General features: G+C 59.4%; 1 protein-coding gene across 1 annotated transcript in view; it reads right to left on the reverse strand.

Moving 5' to 3' along the window:
* Nucleotides 1-12,264: 12,264 nt before the first annotated feature.
* The window catches only part of LOC306766931 (high affinity cGMP-specific 3',5'-cyclic phosphodiesterase 9A-like), a gene marked incomplete at both ends in the record, with an annotated part of 114,501 nt that continues 108,166 nt past the window's right edge, over nt 12,265-18,599 (reverse strand). The window contains 3 exons of the mRNA XM_079254789.1: nt 12,265-12,453; nt 12,942-13,070; nt 13,255-13,359. Of these exons, the coding sequence (XP_079110915.1) occupies nt 12,265-12,453; nt 12,942-13,070; nt 13,255-13,359 (423 nt within the window). The remainder of the gene's footprint in view (nt 12,454-12,941; nt 13,071-13,254; nt 13,360-18,599) is intronic.

The following is an 18,599-nucleotide window of genomic DNA, read 5'->3' on the forward strand; positions in this document are numbered from 1 at the left end:
GAGAGACGGATCCCGGAGACGGACCCCGGAGAGACGGACCCTGGAGACGGACCCTGGAGAGACGGATCCTGGAGACGGACCTTGGAGAGACGGATCCCGGAGACGGACCCTGGAGAGACGGACCTTGGAGAGACGGACCCCGGAGACGGACCCTGGAGACGGATCCTGGAGAGACGGATCCTGGAGACGGACCCTGGAGAGACGGATCCTGGAGACGGATCCTGGAGACGGACCCTGGAGAGACGGATCCTGGAGACGGACCCCGGAGAGATGGACCCCGGAGAGACGGACCCCGGAGAGACGGACCCTGGAGAGACGGACCCCGGAGAGACGGATCCCGGAGAGACGGACCCCGGAGAGACGGATCCCGGAGAGACGGATCCTGGAGACGGACCCTGGAGAGACGGACCCTGGAGAGACGGATCCTGGAGACGGATCCTGGAGAGACGGATCCTGGAGACGGACCCTGGAGAGACGGACCGTGGAGACGGATCCTGGAGACGGACCTTGGAGAGACGGATCCCGGAGACGGACCCTGGAGACGGACCTTGGAGAGACGGATCCCGGAGAGACGGATCATGGAGACGGACCCTGGAGAGACGGACCCTGGAGAGACGGATCCTGGAGACGGATCCTGGAGAGAGGGATCCTGGAGAGACGGATCCTGGAGACGGATCCTGGAGAGAGGGATCCTGGAGACGGATCCTGGAGAGACGGATCCTGGAGACGGATCCTGGAGACGGACCTTGGAGAGACGGATCCCGGAGACGGATCCTGGAGAGACGGACCCTGGAGAGACGGATCCTGGAGACGGATCCTGGAGACGGATCCTGGAGAGACGGATCCTGGAGACGGATCCTGGAGAGACGGACCCTGGAGAGACGGATCCTGGAGACGGATCCTGGAGAGACGGACCCTGGAGAGACGGATCCTGGAGACGGATCCTGGAGAGACGGATCCTGGAGACGGATCCTGGAGACGGACCTTGGAGAGACGGATCCCGGAGACGGACCCTGGAGAGACGGATCCTGGAGAGACGGATCCTGGAGACGGACCTTGGAGAGACGGACCTTGGAGAGAGAGATCCTGGAGACGGACCTTGGACAGACGGATCCTGGAGAGACGGATCCTGGAGACGGACCCCGGAGACGGACCGTGGAGACGGACCCTGGAGAGACGGATCCTGGAGAGACGGATCCTGGAGACGGACCCCGGAGACGGACCCTGGAGACGGATCCTGGAGAGACGGACCCTGGAGAGACGGACCCTGGAGAGACGGATCCTGGAGACGGACCCCGGAGACGGATCCTGGAGAGACGGACCCTGGAGACGGATCCTGGAGAGACGGACCCTGGAGAGACGGACCCTGGAGAGACGGATCCTGGAGAGACGGACCCTGGAGACGGATCCTGGAGACGGATCCTGGAGACGGACCTTGGAGAGACGGATCCCGGAGACGGACCCTGGAGAGACGGATCCTGGAGAGACGGATCCTGGAGACGGACCCTGGAGAGACGGATCCTGGAGACGGACCTTGGAGAGACGGATCCTGGAGAGACGGATCCTGGAGAGACGGATCCTGGAGACGGACCTTGGAGAGACAGATCCTGGAGACGGACCTTGGAGAGACGGATCCTGGAGAGACGGACCCTGGAGAGACGGATCCTGGAGACGGACCTTGGAGAGACAGATCCTGGAGACGGACCTTGGAGAGACGGATCCTGGAGAGACGGATCCTGGAGAGACGGATCCTGGAGACGGACCCCGGAGACGGACCGTGGAGACGGACCTTGGAGAGACGGATCCTGGAGAGACGGATCCTGGAGAGACGGATCCTGGAGACGGACCCCGGAGACGGACCCTGGAGACGGATCCTGGAGAGACGGACCCTGGAGAGACGGATCCTGGAGACGGACCCCGGAGACGGATCCTGGAGACGGACCCCGGAGACGGATCCTGGAGAGACGGATCCTGGAGACGGACCCTGGAGAGACGGACCCCGGAGACGGACCCCGGAGACGGATCCTGGAGAGACGGACCCTGGAGACGGATCCTGGAGACGGACCCTGGAGAGACGGATCCTGGAGACGGACCCCGGAGACGGATCCTGGAGAGACGGACCCTGGAGAGACGGATCCAGGAGACGGACCCTGGAGAGACGGATCCTGGAGACGGACCCCGGAGACGGATCCTGGAGACGGACCCTGGAGAGACGGATCCTGGAGACGGACCCCGGAGACGGACCCCGGAGAGACGGACGCCGGAGAGACGGATCCCGGAGAGACGGATCCTGGAGAGACGGACCCTGGAGAGACGGACCCCGGAGAGACGGACCCCGGAGAGACGGACCCTGGAGAGATGGACCCCGGAAAGACGGACCCCGGAGAGACGGACCCTGGAGACGGACCCCGGAGACGGACCCTGGAGAGACGGACCCCGGAGAGACGGACCCCGGAGACGGACCCTGGAGAGACGGACCCTGGAGACGGATCCTGGAGACGGACCTTGGAGAGACGGATCCCGGAGACGGACCCTGGAGAGACGGATCCTGGAGCGACGGATCCTGGAGACGGACCCTGGAGAGACGGATCCTGGAGAGACGGATCCTGGAGACGGACCCTGGAGAGACGGACCCTGGAGAGACGGATCCTGGAGACGGACCTTGGAGAGACGGATCCCGGAGACGGACCCTGGAGAGACGGATCCTGGAGAGACGGATCCTGGAGAGACGGATCCTGGAGACGGATCCTGGAGACGGACCTTGGAGAGACGGATCCCGGAGACGGACCCTGGAGAGACGGATCCTGGAGAGACGGACCCTGGAGAGACGGATCCTGGAGAGACCGATCCTGGAGACGGACCCTGGAGAGACGGACCCTGGAGAGACGGATCCTGGAGACGGACCTTGGAGAGACGGATCCCGGAGACGGACCCTGGAGAGACGGATCCTGGAGAGACGGATCCTGGAGACGGACCTTGGAGAGACAGATCCTGGAGACGGACCTTGGAGAGACGGATCCTGGAGAGACGGACCCTGGAGAGAGGGATCCTGGAAAGACGGATCCTGGAGACGGACCCCGGAGACGGACCGTGGAGACGGACCTTGGAGAGACGGATCCTGGAGAGACGGATCCTGGAGAGACGGATCCTGGAGAGACGGATCCTGGAGACGGACCCCGGAGACGGACCCCGGAGACGGACCCCGGAGAGATGGACCCCGGAGAGACGGACCCCGGAGAGACGGACGCCGGAGAGACGGACCCCGGAGAGACGGACCCCGGAGAGACGGACCCCGGAAAGACGGACCCCGGAGAGACGGACCCTGGAGACGGACCCCGGAGACGGACCCTGGAGAGACGGACCCCGGAGACGGATCCTGGAGACGGACCCTGGAGAGACGGACCCCGGAGACGGACCCTGGAGACGGACCCTGGAGAGACGGATCCTGGAGACGGACAACGGAGACGGATCCTGGAGAGACGGACCCTGGAGAGACGGATCCTGGAGCGACGGATCCTGGAGACGGACCCTGGAGAGACGGATCCTGGAGAGACGGATCCTGGAGACGGACCCTGGAGAGACGGACCCTGGAGAGACGGATCCTGGAGACGGACCTTGGAGAGACGGATCCCGGAGACGGACCCTGGAGAGACGGATCCTGGAGAGACGGATCCTGGAGAGACGGATCCTGGAGACGGATCCTGGAGACGGACCTTGGAGAGACGGATCCCGGAGACGGACCCTGGAGAGACGGATCCTGGAGAGACGGACCCTGGAGAGACGGATCCTGGAGAGACGGATCCTGGAGACGGACCCTGGAGAGACGGATCCTGGAGACGGACCTTGGAGAGACGGATCCTGGAGAGACGGATCCTGGAGAGACGGATCCTGGAGACGGACCTTGGAGAGACAGATCCTGGAGACGGACCTTGGAGAGACGGATCCTGGAGAGACGGACCCTGGAGAGACGGATCCTGGAGACGGACCTTGGAGAGACAGATCCTGGAGACGGACCTTGGAGAGACGGATCCTGGAGAGACGGATCCTGGAGAGACGGATCCTGGAGACGGACCCCGGAGACGGACCGTGGAGACGGACCTTGGAGAGACGGATCCTGGAGAGACGGATCCTGGAGAGACGGATCCTGGAGACGGACCCCGGAGACGGACCCTGGAGACGGATCCTGGAGAGACGGACCCTGGAGAGACGGACCCTGGAGAGACGGATCCTGGAGACGGACCCCGGAGACGGATCCTGGAGAGACGGATCCTGGAGACGGACCCTGGAGAGACGGACCCCGGAGACGGACCCCGGAGACGGATCCTGGAGAGACGGACCCTGGAGACGGATCCTGGAGACGGACCCTGGAGAGACGGATCCTGGAGACGGACCCCGGAGACGGATCCTGGAGAGACGGACCCTGGAGAGACGGATCCAGGAGACGGACCCTGGAGAGACGGATCCTGGAGACGGACCCCGGAGACGGATCCTGGAGACGGACCCTGGAGAGACGGATCCTGGAGACGGACCCCGGAGACGGACCCCGGAGAGACGGACGCCGGAGAGACGGACCCCGGAGAGACGGACCCTGGAGAGATGGACCCCGGAAAGACGGACCCCGGAGAGACGGACCCTGGAGACGGACCCCGGAGACGGACCCTGGAGAGACGGACCCCGGAGAGACGGACCCCGGAGACGGACCCTGGAGAGACGGACCCTGGAGACGGATCCTGGAGACGGACCTTGGAGAGACGGATCCCGGAGACGGACCCTGGAGAGACGGATCCTGGAGCGACGGATCCTGGAGACGGACCCTGGAGAGACGGATCCTGGAGAGACGGATCCTGGAGACGGACCCTGGAGAGACGGACCCTGGAGAGACGGATCCTGGAGACGGACCTTGGAGAGACGGATCCCGGAGACGGACCCTGGAGAGACGGATCCTGGAGAGACGGATCCTGGAGAGACGGATCCTGGAGACGGATCCTGGAGACGGACCTTGGAGAGACGGATCCCGGAGACGGACCCTGGAGAGACGGATCCTGGAGAGACGGACCCTGGAGAGACGGATCCTGGAGAGACCGATCCTGGAGACGGACCCTGGAGAGACGGACCCTGGAGAGACGGATCCTGGAGACGGACCTTGGAGAGACGGATCCCGGAGACGGACCCTGGAGAGACGGATCCTGGAGAGACGGATCCTGGAGACGGACCTTGGAGAGACAGATCCTGGAGACGGACCTTGGAGAGACGGATCCTGGAGAGACGGACCCTGGAGAGAGGGATCCTGGAAAGACGGATCCTGGAGACGGACCCCGGAGACGGACCGTGGAGACGGACCTTGGAGAGACGGATCCTGGAGAGACGGATCCTGGAGAGACGGATCCTGGAGAGACGGATCCTGGAGACGGACCCCGGAGACGGACCCCGGAGACGGACCCCGGAGAGATGGACCCCGGAGAGACGGATCCTGGAGAGATGGATCCCGGAGAGACGGATCCTGGAGACGGACCCCGGAGACGGATCCTGGAGACGGACCCTGGAGAGACGGATCCTGGAGACGGACCCCGGAGACGGACCCCGGAGAGACGGACGCCGGAGAGACGGATCCCGGAGAGATGGATCCCGGAGAGACGGATCCTGGAGACGGACCCCGGAGACGGACCCCGGAGAGACGGACGCCGGAGAGACGGATCCCGGAGAGATGGATCCCGGAGAGACGGACCCTGGAGAGACGGACCCCGGAGAGACGGACCCCGGAAAGACGGACCCCGGAGAGACGGACCCTGGAGACGGACCCCGGAGACGGACCCTGGAGAGACGGACCCCGGAGACGGATCCTGGAGACGGACCCTGGAGAGACGGACCCCGGAGACGGACCCTGGAGACGGACCCTGGAGAGACGGATCCTGGAGACGGACAACGGAGACGGATCCTGGAGAGACGGACCCTGGAGAGACGGATCCTGGAGCGACGGATCCTGGAGACGGACCCTGGAGAGACGGATCCTGGAGAGACGGATCCTGGAGACGGACCCTGGAGAGACGGACCCTGGAGAGACGGATCCTGGAGACGGACCTTGGAGAGACGGATCCCGGAGACGGACCCTGGAGAGACGGATCCTGGAGAGACGGATCCTGGAGAGACGGATCCTGGAGACGGATCCTGGAGACGGACCTTGGAGAGACGGATCCCGGAGACGGACCCTGGAGAGACGGATCCTGGAGAGACGGACCCTGGAGAGACGGATCCTGGAGAGACCGATCCTGGAGACGGACCCTGGAGAGACGGACCCTGGAGAGACGGATCCTGGAGACGGACCTTGGAGAGACGGATCCCGGAGACGGACCCTGGAGAGACGGATCCTGGAGAGACGGATCCTGGAGACGGACCTTGGAGAGACAGATCCTGGAGACGGACCTTGGAGAGACGGATCCTGGAGAGACGGACCCTGGAGAGAGGGATCCTGGAAAGACGGATCCTGGAGACGGACCCCGGAGACGGACCGTGGAGACGGACCTTGGAGAGACGGATCCTGGAGAGACGGATCCTGGAGAGACGGATCCTGGAGACGGACCCCGGAGACGGACCCCGGAGAGATGGACCCCGGAGAGACGGACCCCGGAGAGACGGACGCCGGAGAGACGGATCCCGGAGAGATGGATCCCGGAGAGACGGACCCTGGAGAGACGGACCCCGGAGAGACGGACCCCGGAAAGACGGACCCCGGAGAGACGGACCCTGGAGACGGACCCCGGAGACGGACCCCGGAGACGGATCCTGGAGACGGACCCTGGAGAGACGGACCCCGGAGACGGACCCCGGAGACGGATCCTGGAGAGACGGACCCTGGAGAGACGGACCCTGGAGACGGATCCTGGAGACGGACCCTGGAGAGACGGATCCTGGAAACGGACAACGGAGACGGATCCTGGAGAGACGGACCCTGGAGAGACGGATCCTGGAGACGGACCCTGGAGAGACGGATCCTGGAGACGGACCCCGGAGACGGATCCTGGAGACGGACCCTGGAGAGACGGATCCTGGAGACGGACCCCGGAGACGGACCCCGGAGAGATGGACCCCGGAGAGACGGACCCCGGAGAGACGGACGCCGGAGAGACGGATCCCGGAGAGATGGATCCCGGAGAGACGGACCCCGGAGAGACGGACCCTGGAGAGACGGACCCCGGAGAGACGGACCCCGGAGAGACGGATCCCGGAGAGACGGACCCCGGAGAGACGGACCCTGGAGAGACGGACCCCGGAGAGACGGACCCCGGAAAGACGGACCCCGGAGAGACGGACCCCGGAGAGATGGACCCCGGAGAGACGGACCCCGGAGAGACGGACCCCGGAGAGACGGACCCTGGAGACGGACCCCGGAGACGGACCCTGGAGAGACGGACCCTGGAGACGGATCCTGGAGACGGACCTTGGAGAGACGGATCCCGGAGACGGACCCTGGAGAGACGGACCCCGGAGACGGACCCCGGAGACGGATCCTGGAGAGACGGACCCTGGAGAGACGGATCCTGGAGACGGACCCCGGAGACGGATCCTGGAGAGACGGACCCTGGAGAGACGGACCCTGGAGAGACGGATCCTGGAGACGGACCTTGGAGAGACGGATCCCGGAGACGGACCCTGGAGAGACGGATCCTGGAGAGACGGATCCTGGAGAGACAGATCCTGGAGACGGACCTTGGAGAGACGGATCCTGGAGAGACGGATCCTGGAGAGACCGATCCTGGAGAGACGGATCCTGGAGAGACGGATCCTGGAGAGACAGATCCTGGAGACGGACCTTGGAGAGACGGATCCTGGAGACGGACCCTGGAGAGACGGATCCTGGAGAGACGGATCCTGGAGAGACGGATCCTGGAGACGGACCCTGGAGAGACGGATCCTGGAGACGGACCTTGGAGAGACGGACCCTGGAGAGACGGATCCTGGAGAGACGGATCCTGGAGAGACGGATCCTGGAGAGACGGATCCCGGAGACGGACCTTGGAGAGACGGACCCTGGAGAGACGGATCCTGGAGAGACGGATCCTGGAGAGACGGATCCTGGAGACGGACCCTGGAGAGACGGATCCTGGAGAGACGGATCCTGGAGACGGACCCTGGAGAGACGGATCCTGGAGAGACGGATCCTGGAGACGGACCCTGGAGAGACGGATCCTGGAGACGGATCCTGGAGAGACGGATCCTGGAGACGGACCCTGGAGAGACGGACCCTGGAGAGACGGATCCTGGAGAGACGGATCCTGGAGAGACGGATCCCGGAGACGGACCCTGGAGAGACGGATCCTGGAGAGACGGATCCTGGAGAGACGGATCCTGGAGACGGACCTTGGAGAGACGGACCCTGGAGAGACGGATCCTGGAGAGACGGATCCTGGAGAGACGGATCCCGGAGACGGACCTTGGAGAGACGGATCCCGGAGACGGACCCTGGAGAGACGGATCCTGGAGAGACGGACCCTGGAGAGACGGACCCTGGAGAGACGGATCCTGGAGACGGACCCTGGAGAGACGGATCCTGGAGAGACGGATCCTGGAGACGGACCCTGGAGAGACGGATCCTGGAGAGACGGATCCTGGAGACGGACCCTGGAGAGACGGATCCTGGAGACGGATCCTGGAGAGACGGATCCTGGAGACGGACCCTGGAGAGACGGATCCTGGAGACGGATCCTGGAGAGACGGATCCTGGAGACGGACCCTGGAGAGACGGACCCTGGAGAGACGGATCCTGGAGAGACGGATCCTGGAGAGACGGACCCTGGAGAGACGGATCCCGGAGACGGACCCTGGAGAGACGGATCCTGGAGAGACGGATCCTGGAGAGACGGATCCCGGAGACGGACCCTGGAGAGACGGATCCTGGAGAGATGGATCCTGGAGAGACGGACCCTGGAGAGACGGACCCTGGAGAGACGGATCCTGGAGAGACGGATCCCGGAGAGACGGATCCTGGAGACGGACCCTGGAGAGACGGATCCCGGAGAGACGGATCCTGGAGACGGACCCTGGAGAGACGGATCCTGGAGAGACGGACCCTGGAGAGACGGATCCTGGAGAGACGGATCCTGGAGAGACGGATCCTGGAGACGGACCCTGGAGAGACGGATCCTGGAGAGACGGACCCTGGAGAGACGGATCCTGGAGAGACGGATCCTGGAGAGACGGATCCTGGAGACGGACCCCGGAGACGGACCGTGGAGACGGATCCTGGAGAGACGGACCCTGGAGAGACGGACCCTGGAGAGACGGATCCTGGAGACGGACCCCGGAGACGGATCCTGGAGAGACGGATCCTGGAGACGGACCCTGGAGAGACGGACCCCGGAGACGGATCCTGGAGAGACGGACCCTGGAGAGACGGATCCTGGAGACGGACCCTGGAGAGACGGATCCTGGAGACGGACCCCGGAGACGGATCCTGGAGAGACGGACCCTGGAGAGACGGACCCTGGAGAGACGGATCCTGGAGACGGACCTTGGAGAGACGGATCCCGGAGACGGACCCTGGAGAGACGGATCCTGGAGAGACGGATCCTGGAGAGACAGATCCTGGAGAGACCGATCCTGGAGAGACGGATCCTGGAGACGGACCCCGGAGACGGACCGTGGAGACGGACCTTGGAGAGACGGATCCTGGAGAGACGGATCCTGGAGACGGACCCCGGAGACGGACCCTGGAGACGGATCCTGGAGAGACGGACCCTGGAGAGACGGATCCTGGAGACGGACCCTGGAGACGGATCCTGGAGACGGACCCTGGAGAGACGGATCCTGGAGAGACGGATCCTGGAGAGACGGATCCTGGAGAGACGGACCCTGGAGAGACGGATCCTGGAGAGACGGACCCTGGAGAGACGGATCCTGGAGACGGACCCTGGAGAGACGGATCCTGGAGAGACGGATCCTGGAGACGGATCCTGGAGACGGATCCTGGAGAGACGGATCCTGGAGAGACGGATCCTGGAGACGGACCCTGGAGAGACGGATCCTGGAGACGGACCCTGGAGAGACGGACCCTGGAGAGACGGATCCTGGAGACGGATCCTGGAGACGGACCCTGGAGAGACGGACCCTGGAGAGACGGATCCTGGAGACGGATGAGACTCTGATGGAGGGTCTGAGCTGCAGAGGAACCTCCACCAGAGGAGGTGGATCTGTCGGGGTCTGGGTGAGAGGAGGAGGCGGGTCTGGCAGAACCAGATGTTCCATTAGAAGCTGCGTGTGTGTCGACACACACACTCCAGGTTTATCAGGCTGGAGGGATTCAGAGACTCTACGGTAACCATAGAGATTCCAGGTTTGGTCGAGGCCTACCTGAGACGTCCATCCAGCGGGGGGGTGGGAGGAGAAACTGCGTGGAGGAAGAAGGTCTGAGAAAACTTCGGATTCTTTTCTTTATTTTCCTCCGTAAATAAACTTTAGAAATTCTGTACAAACGTGAAAATAAAACTGTCCATGAGCGGAAAAAGCATTTTAGATCGTCCAGGCGGTCCCCCAGACGTCCTGGCGGTCCCCCAGACGTCCAGGCGGTCCTCCAGACGTCCTGGCGGTCCTCCAGACGTCCAGGCGGTCCTCCAGACGTCCAGGCGGTCCCCCAGACGTCCAGGCGGTCCCCCAGACGTCCAGGCGGTCCTCCAGACGTCCAGGCGGTCCCCCAGACGTCCAGGCGGTCCTCCAGACGTCCTGGCGGTCCCCCAGACGTCCTGGCGGTCCTCCAGACGTCCTGGCGGTCCTCCAGACGTCCAGGCGGTACTCCAGACGTCCAGGCGGTCCCCCAGACGTCCTGGCGGTCCCCCAGACGTCCTGGCGGTCCCCCAGACGTCCAGGCGGTCCTCCAGACGTCCTGGCGGTCCTCCAGACGTCCAGGCGGTCCTCCAGACGTCCAGGCGGTCCCCCAGACGTCCAGGCGGTCCTCCAGACGTCCAGGCGGTCCCCCAGACGTCCAGGCGGTCCTCCAGACGTCCAGGCGGTCCTCCAGACGTCCTGGCGGTCCCCCAGACGTCCTGGCGGTCCCCCAGACGTCCAGGCGGTCCTCCAGACGTCCAGGCGGTCCTCCAGACGTCCTGGCGGTCCCCCAGACGTCCTGGCGGTCCTCCAGACGTCCTGGCGGTCCCCCAGACGTCCTGGCGGTCCCCCAGACGTCCTGGCGGTCCTCCAGACGTCCTGGCGGTCCTCCAGACGTCCTGGCGGTCCCCCAGACGTCCAGGCGGTCCCCCAGACGTCCAGGCGGTCCTCCAGACGTCCTGGCGGTCCCCCAGACGTCCTGGCGGTCCCCCAGACGTCCAGGCGGTCCCCCAGACGTCCTGGCGGTCCTCCAGACGTCCTGGCGGTCCCCCAGACGTCCAGGCGGTCCTCCAGACGTCCAGGCGGTCCTCCAGACGTCCTGGCGGTCCTCCAGACGTCCAGGCGGTCCCCCAGACGTCCAGGCGGTCCCCCAGACGTCCAGGCGGTCCTCCAGACGTCCAGGCGGTCCCCCAGACGTCCTGGCGGTCCTCCAGACGTCCAGGCGGTCCCCCAGACGTCCTGGCGGTCCTCCAGACGTCCAGGCGGTCCTCCAGACGTCCTGGCGGTCCTCCAGACGTCCAGGCGGTCCTCCAGACGTCCAGGCGGTCCCCCAGACGTCCAGGCGGTCCCCCAGACGTCCTGGCGGTCCCCCAGACGTCCTGGCGGTCCCCCAGACGTCCAGGCGGTCCCCCAGACGTCCTGGCGGTCCCCCAGACGTCCAGGCGGTCCTCCAGACGTCCAGGCGGTCCCCCAGACGTCCAGGCGGTCCCCCAGACGTCCAGGCGGTCCTCCAGACGTCCAGGCGGTCCCCCAGACGTCCAGGCGGTCCCCCAGACGTCCAGGCGGTCCCCCAGACGTCCAGGCGGTCCCCCAGACGTCCAGGCGGTCCCCCAGACGTCCAGGCGGTCCCCCAGACGTCCTGGCGGTCCTCCAGACGTCCAGGCGGTCCCCCAGACGTCCAGGCGGTCCTCCAGACGTCCAGGCGGTCCCCCAGACGTCCAGGCGGTCCTCCAGACGTCCTGGCGGTCCTCCAGACGTCCTGGCGGTCCCCCAGACGTCCAGGCGGTCCTCCAGACGTCCTGGCGGTCCTCCAGACGTCCAGGCGGTCCTCCAGACGTCCAGGCGGTCCTCCAGACGTCCAGGCGGTCCCCCAGACGTCCAGGCGGTCCTCCAGACGTCCTGGCGGTCCCTCAGCAGCTCCAACACACAGATTCCAGCCATGAAGGACGGTTACTCCTCTACTTCTCCGCTGGGTTCTTCTTCTGCGCCTGCAGGGAGACGGTGAGTCCCGAAGAGATGCGACGCCTCCAGAGAAACGTGCAGAAATCTTTCTACCTGATCGTTCTGATCCACGTGTTCATACCGGTCTCTAGACTGTCTGAGTGGCTGCAGCATGGCCTCCTCCATCTCAGGGAACAGCTGCGCGCACACACACACACAAACACACACACACACACACACACACACACACACACACACACACACACAGAGCTAGCAAACAATTCAGCTAACCAGGATGGTCTACATCTGGTCCAGGTGGGATTTTTCTTTCCTGCATCATTTTTTATTCAACTGTTTATAAGAAAAAAAAAAACGGAATAAAAAATTAAAGTTGTTTGTTTTGTTCATTTGTTCTAAATAAACCAAATAAAATGATTTCACATAAAACTCCCCCCCCCCCCCCCCCCCCCCCCCCCAGCATTGGCAGTGTGAGCTGTCTGCCTGCAGGTGGCGCTGTTAACCAAGAACCCTGAACGTCCTCTTAAAGCCTCATTTTCATCTCATAGTTCATGTTTTTCACCCGTTTAAAACTTTTATTATTTTATGTTATTTTACTATCATAATAATAATAATATTGATCATGATAATAATAGTAATAATAGTGATATGCAGATTTGCATGCTCACCTTCATCACGGTCTGAAACATGGGGATGAGGATGACTGTGATGAAGCCGACCTGGGCTGTCTGCTTGGTGACCTTGTCTCTGTCCATGAATGGAGCCACAGGAAGTCCTTCTGCCTTCTCTCTGTCACTCTGAGGCACAAACACCATCAGGTCCAGGTTCAGACTCCAACAACAGGAACTAAAATTCTCCTGCTGGTTCTTCACTACAACACATCCAGCCTGAGAGCTTCATTCTTTGTTCTCAAACATTAGTTTCAGAGTAATGGAGACTAAAAACGGGACTGGCTGCTGAGTGAAAGCGCCGCTGACCCACCTGGGTGAAGTACTCCTCCAGCAGGCAGTCCACCCAGGGCTCGGCCACCTCCATGGGACGCACCTCATTGGAGATGTCACAGCATTTGATGAGCATCATCTTCAGCTGCACATAGACAGAGAACCTCCATGATCCCACTGAATCTGCACCACACCGAGACCTGCTGTAAGGGGACTGACCCACGGGATCAGGACCAAACCGTCTCCTGACTGCTCATCATGTTCCTGCTGTCTTTCATGGATCTGATGTGTTTACTGGAGATGTTCTGACAGAAAATGTTCAGACAGATGAGCTGCCGTGGCTCACAAGGAAACATCTGAAATTTATGTCAATATTTGGATCATTTCTGGTCATATATGCCAGAACCATGCCTAGCAGAGACATAAGTACCAAACGCAGGCCAGATTTGGCCCAAACATGTCTGCTGCACGATTCAGACTGCTGCAGCCCCCCTCCCCCTACCTGGAACCACTCATTTAACAGACTTTAGTGAGGACAGCAGGTAGATCGTAGCAGGAAGACGTGTGGAAACATGGAAATAGTGTGTGTGTGTGTGTGTGTGTGTGTGTGTGTGTGTGTGTGTTACAGACGTGAGAGAATGATGTGCAGATGAGAAAAGGCTTGGTCACTGCAGATCTATGTGTGTTATTTCTACAAACTTCTGGTTGCTCTTTATGCTGCTTTATCTGTTCATACATTTATTTTACATCATTTTAGCTTCAGAATCTGACAACTGAGGCTGAAAACGTCACGTCCGCACGGAAACGTCACGTCCGCACGGAGACGTCACGTCCGCACGGAAACGTCACGTCCGCACGGAGACGTCACGTCCGCACGGAGACGTCACGTCCGCACGGAAACGTCACGTCCGCACGGAGACGTCACATCTGCACGGAAACGTCACGTCCGCACGGAGACGTCACATCTGCACGGAAACGTCACGTCCGCACGGAGACGTCACGTCCGCACGGAGACGTCACGTCCGCACGGAGACGTCACGTCAGCACGGAAACGTCACGTCCGCACGGAGACGTCACGTCCGCACGGAGACGTCACGTCCGCACGGAAACGTCATGTCCGCATGCTTACTGGGAGGAAAAGAGTTCAGATTCTACAGGCTAGGTTAGGTAAAAGAAAAAAGCAGGAAAAAGTGGCCTGTGGACTTTTAGGGGTTAATGCAGTTAAAAAGTAAAACCAGTAATTCATTGAATCCCACAAAGTTAATCTGTAACTGAAACTTCACAAGAAATGTCCCTGCTTTAATTCTGATTTCATTCTGGTTATGTGATGCATGGTTGCTACTGGAATGAAATCTGAGCTGTCCAGATTGATGCTTCCTCACAGTTTTCTTTTTGAAAGTATTTATGCTCATTTGTTTATAAAGTTTTAATTCAGCTATTTAGATTTTCTTGAAAATTCACGTGAAGCATGACGTGAAGCATGACATGAAGCATGAAGCACGACGTGAAGCACGACGTGAAGCATGACATGAAGCATGAAGCATGACGTGAAGCATGACATGAAGCATGAAGCACGACGTGAAGCACGACGTGAAGCATGACATGAAGCATGACATGAAGCATGAAGCATGACGTGAAGCATGACATGAAGCATGAAGCATGACGTGAAGCATGACATGAAGCATGAAGCACGACGTGAAGCACGACGTGAAGCATGACATGAAGCATGACATGAAGCATGAAGCATGACGTGAAGCATGACATGAAGCATGAAGCACGACGTGAAGCACGACATGAAGCATGACATGAAGCATGACATGAAGCATGAAGCATGACGTGAAGCATGACATGAAGCATGACGTGAAGCATGAAGCACGACGTGAAGCACGACGTGAAGCATGACATGAAGCATGAAGCATGACGTGAAGCATGACATGAAGCATGACGTGAAGCATGAAGCACGACGTGAAGCACGACGTGAAGCATGACATGAAGCATGACATGAAGCATGAAGCATGACGTGAAGCATGACATGAAGCATGACGTGAAGCACGACGTGAAGCATGACATGAAGCATGAAGCATGACGTGAAGCATGACATGAAGCATGAAGCACGACGTGAAGCACGACGTGAAGCATGACATGAAGCATGACATGAAGCATGAAGCATGACGTGAAGCATGACATGAAGCATGACATGAAGCATGAAGCATGACGTGAAGCATGACATGAAGCATGACATGAAGCATGACATGAAGCATGAAGCATGACGTGAAGCATGACGTGAAGCATGACATGAAGCATGACGTGAAGCACGACGTGAAGCATGACATGAAGCATGAAGCATGACGTGAAGCATGACATGAAGCATGAAGCACGACGTGAAGCACGACGTGAAGCATGACATGAAGCATGACATGAAGCATGAAGCATGACGTGAAGCATGACATGAAGCATGACATGAAGCATGAAGCATGACGTGAAGCATGACATGAAGCACGACGTGAAGCATGACATGAAGCATGACATGAAGCATGAAGCATGACGTGAAGCATGACATGAAGCATGACATGAAGCATGAAGCATGACGTGAAGCATGACATGAAGCATGACGTGAAGCACGACGTGAAGCATGACATGAAGCATGAAGCATGACGTGAAGCATGACGTGAAGCATGACGTGAAGCACGACGTGAAGCATGACGTGAAGCATGAAGCACGACGTGAAGCATGACGTGAAGCATGACATGAAGCATGAAGCACGACGTGAAGCATGACGTGAAGCATGACATGAAGCATGAAGCATGACGTGAAGCATGAAGCATGACGTGAAGCATGACGTGAAGCATGATGTGAAGCATGACGTGAAGCATGACATGAAGCATGAAGCACGACGTGAAGCATGAAGCATGACATGAAGCATGAAGTGAAGCATGAAGCACGACGTGAAGCATGACGTGAAGCATGAAGCATGACGTGAAGCATGACGTGAAGCACGACGTGAAGCATGACGTGAAGCATGACATGAAGCATGACGTGAAGCATGAAGCACGACGTGAAGCATGACATGAAGCATGACGTGAAGCATGACATGAAGCATGACGTGAAGCATGAAGCACGACGTGAAGCATGACATGAAGCATGAAGCACGACGTGAAGCATGACATGAAGCATGACGTGAAGCATGAAGCACGACGTGAAGCATGACATGAAGCATGAAGCACGACGTGAAGCATGACATGAAGCATGACGTGAAGCATGAAGCACGACGTGAAGCATGACATGAAGCATGAAGCACGACGTGAAGCATGACATGAAGCATGACGTGAAGCATGACGTGAAGCATGAAGCACGACGTGAAGCATGACATGAAGCATGACGTGAAGCATGAAGCACGACGTGAAGCATGACGTGAAGCATGAAGCATGACGTGAAGCATGACATGAAGCATGACGTGAAGCACGACGTGAAGCATGAAGCATGACGTGAAGCATGACGTGAAGCACGACGTGAAGCACGACGTGAAGCGTGAAGCATGAAGCATGACATGAAGCATGACGTGAAGCATGACGTGAAGCATGAAGCATGACGTGAAGCATGAAGCACGACGTGAAGCATGACGTGAAGCATGACATGAAGCATGAAGCACGACGTGAAGCACGACGTGAAGCATGACATGAAGCATGACATGAAGCATGAAGCATGACGTGAAGCATGACATGAAGCATGAAGCACGACGTGAAGCACGACGTGAAGCATGACATGAAGCATGACATGAAGCATGAAGCATGACGTGAAGCATGACATGAAGCATGAAGCATGACGTGAAGCATGACATGAAGCATGAAGCACGACGTGAAGCACGACGTGAAGCATGACGTGAAGCATGACGTGAAGCATGACATGAAGCATGAAGCATGACGTGAAGCATGACATGAAGCATGAAGCACGACGTGAAGCACGACATGAAGCATGACATGAAGCATGACATGAAGCATGAAGCATGACGTGAAGCATGACATGAAGCATGACGTGAAGCATGAAGCACGACGTGAAGCACGACGTGAAGCATGACATGAAGCATGAAGCATGACGTGAAGCATGACATGAAGCATGACGTGAAGCATGAAGCACGACGTGAAGCACGACGTGAAGCATGACATGAAGCATGACATGAAGCATGAAGCATGACGTGAAGCATGACATGAAGCATGACGTGAAGCACGACGTGAAGCATGACATGAAGCATGAAGCATGACGTGAAGCATGACATGAAGCATGAAGCACGACGTGAAGCACGACGTGAAGCATGACATGAAGCATGACATGAAGCATGAAGCATGACGTGAAGCATGACATGAAGCATGACGTGAAGCACGACGTGAAGCATGACATGAAGCATGAAGCATGACGTGAAGCATGACGTGAAGCATGACGTGAAGCACGACGTGAAGCATGAAGCACGACGTGAAGCATGACGTGAAGCATGACATGAAGCATGAAGCACGACGTGAAGCATGACGTGAAGCATGACATGAAGCATGAAGCATGACGTGAAGCATGAAGCATGACGTGAAGCATGACGTGAAGCATGATGTGAAGCATGACGTGAAGCATGACATGAAGCATGAAGCACGACGTGAAGCATGAAACATGACATGAAGCATGAAGTGAAGCATGAAGCACGACGTGAAGCATGAAGCACGACGTGAAGCATGACGTGAAGCATGAAGCATGACGTGAAGCATGACGTGAAGCACGACGTGAAGCATGACGTGAAGCATGACATGAAGCATGACGTGAAGCATGAAGCACGACGTGAAGCATGACATGAAGCATGACGTGAAGCATGACATGAAGCATGACGTGAAGCATGAAGCACGACGTGAAGCATGACATGAAGCATGAAGCACGACGTGAAGCATGACATGAAGCATGACGTGAAGCATGAAGCACGACGTGAAGCATGACATGAAGCATGAAGCACGACGTGAAGCATGACATGAAGCATGACGTGAAGCATGAAGCACGACGTGAAGCATGACATGAAGCATGAAGCACGACGTGAAGCATGACATGAAGCATGACGTGAAGCATGACGTGAAGCATGAAGCACGACGTGAAGCATGACATGAAGCATGACGTGAAGCATGAAGCACGACGTGAAGCATGACGTGAAGCATGAAGCATGACGTGAAGCATGACATGAAGCATGACGTGAAGCACGACGTGAAGCATGAAGCATGACGTGAAGCATGACGTGAAGCACGACGTGAAGCACGACGTGAAGCGTGAAGCATGAAGCATGACATGAAGCATGACGTGAAGCATGACGTGAAGCATGAAGCATGACGTGAAGCATGAAGCACGACGTGAAGCATGACG

This window comes from Telmatherina bonti (genome assembly GCF_933228915.1).
Source record: "Telmatherina bonti genome assembly, chromosome: 15".
Taxonomy (NCBI): domain Eukaryota; kingdom Metazoa; phylum Chordata; class Actinopteri; order Atheriniformes; family Telmatherinidae; genus Telmatherina; species Telmatherina bonti.